Source organism: Tarenaya hassleriana, unplaced genomic scaffold (assembly GCF_000463585.1).
Source record: "Tarenaya hassleriana unplaced genomic scaffold, ASM46358v1 Cleome39, whole genome shotgun sequence".
Taxonomy (NCBI): domain Eukaryota; kingdom Viridiplantae; phylum Streptophyta; class Magnoliopsida; order Brassicales; family Cleomaceae; genus Tarenaya; species Tarenaya hassleriana.
In genome coordinates, this window is record NW_010966822.1 from 164070 (window position 1) to 170385 (window position 6316).

Sequence of the window (6316 nt, forward strand, 5' to 3'; positions counted from 1 at the left end):
AATCTAGTTAATGAATATATCTGTATTCAATCTGTGTGTATATATATATATTGTATAATCTTTTCAGGATCTGTCCAACTCCATCCTTCAAAATGCCATCAAGGGTTAGTCTTTAATTTCGATCGGTCTCCGCATGTGTGGATCTCATTCCCAAGTGTGTGTGTGTATTACAAATTCCATTATTGGGTTTACAAAAGTGTTGATCTTTGTTTTTGAAAATATGAAAATGAAACAGCTTTTAGCCCACTGAGGATAAGGCTTGGAGGATCATTACAGGATCAAGTTCTGTACAAGATTGGGAAGTCAGTCAAAAACTGTCCAAAGTTCGAGAGAAACGACGACGGCTTGTTTGGTTTCACGGATGGTTGTCTCACCATGGACAGATGGGATCAGCTCAACTCTCTCTTCAACCAAACCGGGTATCAAATCTTATACAGTTTCACACTGTTGCTTCGCTCCTGTTATCTGGCTTGGTTCGGTTTAGTTCATTAACCGGACTACTGTTTTGCAGAGCCAAAATAACATTTGGTCTGAATGCTTTGTTCGGGAAGAAGAAGTCGGAAACAGAAGAAGGCCTCTGGATCGGAGACTGGGATGCAAGAAACTCTCATGATCTGATGAGATACACCATTGAAAAGGGTTACAGCATCGATTCATACGAACTCGGTATCTAAACGAATCTCTCATCTTTCTTGCAAAACAAGCAACTACAAAAAAAAGGGTTAAAGATTGAGAAAGAAACTGATTTGAGATTTGGGTTTTTTCAGGGAATGAGTTGTGTTCTTCTGGAGTTTCTGCAAGGATCAACGTGGATCAATATGCAAAGGACTTCAAGATGCTGAAGAAACTGGTGCAGAAGCTTTACCCAAATGTGACCACGCCTAAGGTTTTGGGACCTGCAGGTTTCTACGACGAGAAATGGTTCAATGAGTTTCTTCTGCAAACTGGTCCAGATGTCGTCGATGGACTCACCCACCATATTTACAACCTTGGCCCAGGCATCTGCTTACATCCTTTTTAATTACTTTTCAATCAGATCAGATCGAATCTTTTCTTCCCTCTTATTGCTCTGTCTCTTGTGCGAATCTTGTTGCAGGTGTTGACAAAACCTTGATTGACAAGATCCAAGATCCATTCTACCTGACCCAAATAGCTCAGACGTTCAAAGACATATCATCAACTATTGACAGATTCGGACCATGGGCTGGAGCTTGGGTTGGTGAAGCTGGAGGTGCATACAACAGTGGAGGCAAAGATGTTTCCCACACTTTTGCCAATGGATTCTGGTAAAAGTTGAAACCTTTTCTTTATAATCTGATTCGGGTTTTCGCCCAAACGCTGAAACGTTTTGCGGGTGTTGATCATTCTGCAGGTACATTGATCAACTGGGAATGACTTCAGCATACAACCATAAGGTCTTCTGCAGACAAGCCCTTATCGGTGGAAACTATGCTCTTCTCAACACCACCTCTTTCATCCCCAACCCCGACTATTACGGGTCACTCACTTTTTCACTCCTTTTATGCTTTCGAATGAAATGAATTCGGGAATCACTTTTCGGTCTTGGAAACGCTAAATCATTGACTGAACTATACTTTGAACTCGGCAAGAACTGTAAACCCTAATGCACTTTCTGTGTTTAATTTGTTCATCAGTGCACTTCTCTGGCACCGTCTCATGGGCTCAAGAGTGCTCAGAGTCACCCAAAATGGCAGCCCGTATCTACGCGTATACGCACACTGTGCAAGAGAAAAGGTACATGTACAGATCAAACAAAGAACAAACTTTTTTCTTGAGACCAGACCAAAAAAAATCTCAGGTTTTGGTTCTTCTTCTGACACGTTTTGTCCGCAACAGCCAGGAGTGACGCTCGTGGTGATAAACCTCTCGAACACGGAATCGTTCGACTTGAAAGTGGAAGATGATATGAATTACTACATAGATTACGCGAGGGCGAAGAGGGAGGAGTACCATCTGACGCCGATGGACGGAGATATACAGAGCGACGTCGTTCTGCTGAACGGGAAGGCGTTGAAGCTGACGGAGACGGAGGAGATTCCGGAGATGAAGGCGAAGATGGTGGATTCCTCAACGCCGATCCATGTCCAGAGAGATTCCATCGTCTTTGTTACCCTCAGAGACTTCATTGCTCCTGCGTGTGCTTGAAGAGAAACGGTCCTTCTGAGTTTCTGTGTGGAATTTATCTTTTAGGTTTTTGGTTAGTTCTTCGAATTCTGATTGTTTATGAATTGCGTAAAGATTTTCGGAAATAAAAAAATCTTTCGAAATAAATAAAAATTGCAACTTTACGTGGATAAGAAAGGCTGGATCTTTATAGAAATATTTCAGATTCTTGACATAAAAGGCTTTCCTCCTTCGAAATTCTTGTACAAACTCCATTGGATTCTTTCCTCTGCGTAGTTCCATTATTCTTTATTGAAACATAAAGCTAACAGCTTTACGAAACCCATTTGCCCGAAATGCCTTCTGACCCTGAGTTTTAGTCAAAGGAAAGGTATTTTTGCTTAAGCGGGCTTTCTCAATTCACACATCTTCCACGCCCTTTCGCGTATAAATTGTGACTTCTCAAGATCCTGTTCCGATTCACAGGTCATGACAAGCTATCATATGGACATTTCCATAAGGTAACTTTACAGTTACCGGTTATACGTTATTTCGATTTCATGTGATCTGAGTATGCAGGGTTTCTATGAAAAAATTAGCAGGGGAGAAGCGAAACCTGTAACGACAACGCTGGAAGCAGCACTCGTGGCTGATCATTGGAATGAAACTGAAATGGTGAAACTTGAAGAGAAGTGTGTCTCTTTTTCTTTCACCATGTTATGTTCTGAATGTTTAGTGTCGAGAGCTAACAACCAACAGTTCGAACTTGGCAGGTACAAGAAGCTAAGCGACAAGATTCTGTCTTGGGAAGAGAAGAGGAAGAAGAAAACGAGGAGAAAGCTGGAAGGGACAGAGGTCTTTTGTTCTTTGACTCTTCTTGTATCATATCATGTCCCTTTCTCCCTATCCCCCCCCAAAACAAAACTCTTAATTCTTCAATAACCAATGAAAACATGAACAACAGGGGCATGTGGAAAAGAGAAAGATGAATGCTTTGTATAAGTTTAGGGAAGAAGTCGGACACATAGAGAAGATTGCAGCAGATGCAAGAGGACATGCCAAAGAGACCAGAAAGAACGAAGAGTTGAAGGTTAGAGAGAAAGCTAACATGATGAGAGCAACTGGCCGACTTCCACCCTCATGCTTCTGATCCCTACACCACTGATGTAAAACTGTTACATTTATCATAAGAGGAATTGTCAATTTCCAACACAGACATTATCGTTTCTAAACGAAATCATCCGAAACTTGTACAGTAAGATCACAAATACAATGTTCAAGCATGCAATAAAAGTGTTTCCATTTACCTGAATATATATCTTGACTGAAGGAGAAAAACAAGAACCGAAAAAGATGAATCCTGAGTTCAGCAGCTTCGACATTCATGACGTTATTTGACTCACCAACCTTTCCAGAACAGGGAACGAGAAATATAGGACCAGGCAGGATGGGATTGCGAAAACGATCGTGAGGAGAGCGTAGAGGGCCAAGACGATGACGCTTCCAGGTATAACAAAGAAGACGATCAGAAGAAATATTATCACGTACGGGAACTTGGAGGTGAAATGGATGAACAAGTCAAGAGACTTATCAAGAGAGAAATTCAGTGCCCTCGGCCTGCCAATATGATCTTGGACAGCAAAATTTTCAGGAGATTCATTATACAGGACACTCCTTGTGATCAAATCGGTGTTCTGATCACATCTGGGAGACCAAACAGATTGCTTGTCTTGACTACCAGACGAACCAGAGTTCGTCCTGTCGCCGTTCAGACTTTCGACCATCCAGAGGAGAAAGAAGTTCTTTCGAGGAAACTTTAGATTTCCCTTATAGATGAGCCTGAATGAATATAAGTGGCACCATGGGCATGCAATGACGAATGGGACCTTGATATCTTGGGCCGGGAGTCTCAAGACAGCAGATTGGAGCCCCAAGACACAATTCTGGCAAAGAGTATGACCGCACCATAATACATAGGGAACGTTCTCAACGATATTGAATGATTCCCAACAAATCGGACATTCCAATCCTTCTTCATCCCTACTAACAGCCGAAACCTCGTCATCTGAGCATTCACATGAGGCCTGACCCGTATCTTTAGGAGACTTCTTTAGCTTAATACTCCCAATAGCATTCGAAGCAAAACTCCACATTATATGGGGATCAAGAAAAACTTAAAACAAATCCTACACTGACAGTGGTCATCAAAGGGTCACTTGAGCCAGTATCCAAACATTAATCAGTAGCATTCCTATGTTAGGAACCTTCCATTCACCGACAGCCACCATTTTTGTTCAACCAACCCTGGAAAGATGACACAACAATTCACATGCATGTCAGCAATCACCACATAGAAAACCAATGTCTGTGCCCACATTAAGTGATTAGGCAAAACGGGTCAACAAACCAACATTATGTTCTTCTAGCAACACACTGTCAGTGTTCACAATGGAAAAACGCATAAGAGAACAAAATCCAAGCAATTAAGACAGAATCAAGAGGAAACCCAGTTAAAACCAGCTCTTAGAAAATACAAATCTACTTCCCAAAATCAATGGACCCGATTCAGATTCTCGAGATTCAACCAATGAACTAATTTCCAACAAAGCTACAACCTGCCAATCGTCCCACCAGAAAAGCAAATCTACAAAACCAATATATGTGCTATATCTCCGATTTGGATGAGCGAGCACATGGTACAAAAGGAATACCAAACAACGTAAAAACCCGTCCCCGGAAGGTCGATGTTTTATGGTGTCTTCATGATCACCATGTACTTACGGTACAGGCATCATATGACTCATCATCGATTCATCATTACAAGGAATAAAAAAAAACCTCTTTTACCAATCAAATCCATCAATATATCTCAAACGGCAATCCAACGACACAAATACAGACCATTTAGATGCGGAAGAGGCATCAATTTTCCAGAATGTAACAAAATCAATCGATGAAAGAAAAATCTAAAGCCTGTGAGAAAAGAGATTCTGATCCCGATTCAAACACAAACATTACAAAAACAGAACTTTACTTACAATTAAGCATTTCAGAGAACGAAGAATACGAAGGAGGATCGAAAACAGAGATCGAGAGAGGAGGAGGAAGACGAAGAAGAAACAATCTCTCTCTCCCTCTCGATCTGTTGGGAGAGAGGGGATCAGATTATGGCAAAGAAAAAAATGTGCCCAACGGAAGACAGATACGACGTCGTAATAATAGGGGTAAACAGCCGTTGACCAAGTTCATGCATTGCAAACTACTAAACGACACCATTTAACATCTAGAGCCTCTAAATGAAAAAGAGTCTTTAGAGAGCGTACCTTTGAGTACTGTGGTTCGTCATACACCAGATCATACCCTCGCCCAGGAGCTTGAGTTTGTGGATAATTTTCGAGAAAAATAGAAAGGTATATTCCGGGGTATTATGGAAAATTCGCGTGAAAGACATTTTTACATTTTTTTCTAATTAAAATTGAATTTTTTTTGGGTCGCCTGATGAGCAGCAAGCTCATCAATCCATCAATCATAGTTGTAAATTATTTTATTCTCTCTCCATCTTTTGTATTTATTCATACTGCGACGACGGTGAAATTGGGATTTCATAATTCAGCAATTCGTTCGTTGAAATCGAACTCCCCAATTCCAGGTTAGGGTTTTCAATTTTAAATCCTTTGTTTCTTAGTATCTTAATTTTTTCATCATTCATTTATTCGATGTGATGACGCTGAGATTCGAGGCTTTCTGGGTTTTTGTAATGTTAAGATCGGGTTGATTCGAATTGTAGTTGTGGTTGATTTGGACTTCTAGCTTTTCGTTTATGATTAATCATCATGGACGCATGGGCACTGTGTGGATCTCTGATTCCGTGATTGGTGATGTTATTTGTTTACATAATTTGGTTTTCGGGCATATGAAATATTGAGCTTGTTGATTGAATTTGAGTTTCCAGTTATGTAAATGATCGCTGTTATTGTTTTTTTGGTTTCCTCTTCTTCTGGCATTTGCAGTGATCAAACTTTTTGGCCGGAAAAGATGCAGATTTATCCCTAATTTTTGATAAATTGTTGTCTTCTGCTGAGCAAATCCAATCCTTGGGGACCAAACAAGGAAGTTCTAATCTTATTTGTGAAGATGTATCAGCCTGTGGCTAAACCCACAACCTCCCGTGGGGGAACTCCGACGGGAAGGG

General features: G+C 40.9%; 4 protein-coding genes across 8 annotated transcripts in view; 3 read left to right on the forward strand and 1 right to left on the reverse strand.

The window, feature by feature from the left end:
* Window positions 1-2166, forward strand: part of LOC104823068 (heparanase-like protein 2) — a 2477-nt gene extending 311 nt beyond the window's left edge. Inside the window, exons 2-9 of the mRNA XM_010554497.2 lie at window positions 68-104; window positions 236-419; window positions 512-666; window positions 768-998; window positions 1097-1286; window positions 1373-1498; window positions 1656-1755; window positions 1858-2166. Coding sequence (XP_010552799.2) covers window positions 68-104; window positions 236-419; window positions 512-666; window positions 768-998; window positions 1097-1286; window positions 1373-1498; window positions 1656-1755; window positions 1858-2166 — 1332 coding nt within the window. The remainder of the gene's footprint in view (window positions 1-67; window positions 105-235; window positions 420-511; window positions 667-767; window positions 999-1096; window positions 1287-1372; window positions 1499-1655; window positions 1756-1857) is intronic.
* Window positions 2167-2574: 408 nt separating this feature from the next.
* On the forward strand, window positions 2575-3436 carry LOC104822899 (uncharacterized protein At3g61260). Of its 2 annotated transcripts, none has more exons than XM_010554255.2 (4): window positions 2575-2645; window positions 2724-2816; window positions 2898-2979; window positions 3089-3436. In XM_010554255.2, the coding sequence occupies exons 1-4, from the start codon at window positions 2614-2616 to the stop codon at window positions 3272-3274; spliced, it is 393 nt and encodes a 130-aa protein (XP_010552557.1). In that variant the 5' UTR covers window positions 2575-2613; the 3' UTR covers window positions 3275-3436. The 2 variants fall into 2 exon arrangements, with proteins under 2 accessions (XP_010552557.1, XP_010552558.1); XM_010554256.1 differs by having other exon boundaries at window positions 2621-2645; window positions 2727-2816.
* On the reverse strand, window positions 3187-5304 carry LOC104822897. 4 transcript variants are annotated; one of them, XR_002024556.1, is made up of 3 exons: window positions 5163-5304; window positions 3432-4428; window positions 3187-3277 (listed from the first exon to the last, which is right to left on the reverse strand). XR_002024556.1 is itself a non-coding variant. In XM_010554254.2 (2 exons), exon 2 carries the CDS (start codon window positions 4275-4277, stop codon window positions 3507-3509), a length of 771 nt encoding a protein of 256 aa, XP_010552556.1. In that variant the 5' UTR covers window positions 4278-4428; window positions 5163-5304; the 3' UTR covers window positions 3290-3506. The 4 variants fall into 4 exon arrangements, 1 of the variants encoding a protein (XP_010552556.1); XR_773278.2 differs by having other exon boundaries at window positions 3195-3285; XR_773276.2 differs by having other exon boundaries at window positions 3205-3296.
* A 325-nt stretch (window positions 5305-5629) lies between these two features.
* Window positions 5630-6316, forward strand: part of LOC104822900 (protein GDAP2 homolog) — a 4320-nt gene continuing 3633 nt past the window's right edge. The window contains exons 1-2 of the mRNA XM_010554258.2: window positions 5630-5773; window positions 6135-6277. Coding sequence (XP_010552560.1) covers window positions 6259-6277 — 19 coding nt within the window. The 5' untranslated portion in view covers window positions 5630-5773; window positions 6135-6258. The remainder of the gene's footprint in view (window positions 5774-6134; window positions 6278-6316) is intronic.

Coding starts and splice junctions, on each gene's coding strand:
- LOC104822899 (XM_010554255.2), top strand. CDS start 2,614: ATGACAAGCTATCATATGGACATTTCCATAAG. Junction 2,646..2,723: donor CATATGGACATTTCCATAAG/GTAACTTTACAG, acceptor TGAAAAAATTAG/CAGGGGAGAAGCGAAACCTG. Junction 2,980..3,088: donor GAAAGCTGGAAGGGACAGAG/GTCTTTTGTTCT, acceptor CATGAACAACAG/GGGCATGTGGAAAAGAGAAA.
- LOC104822897 (XM_010554254.2), bottom strand. CDS start 4,277: ATGTGGAGTTTTGCTTCGAATGCTATTGGGAGTATTAAGCTAAAGAAG.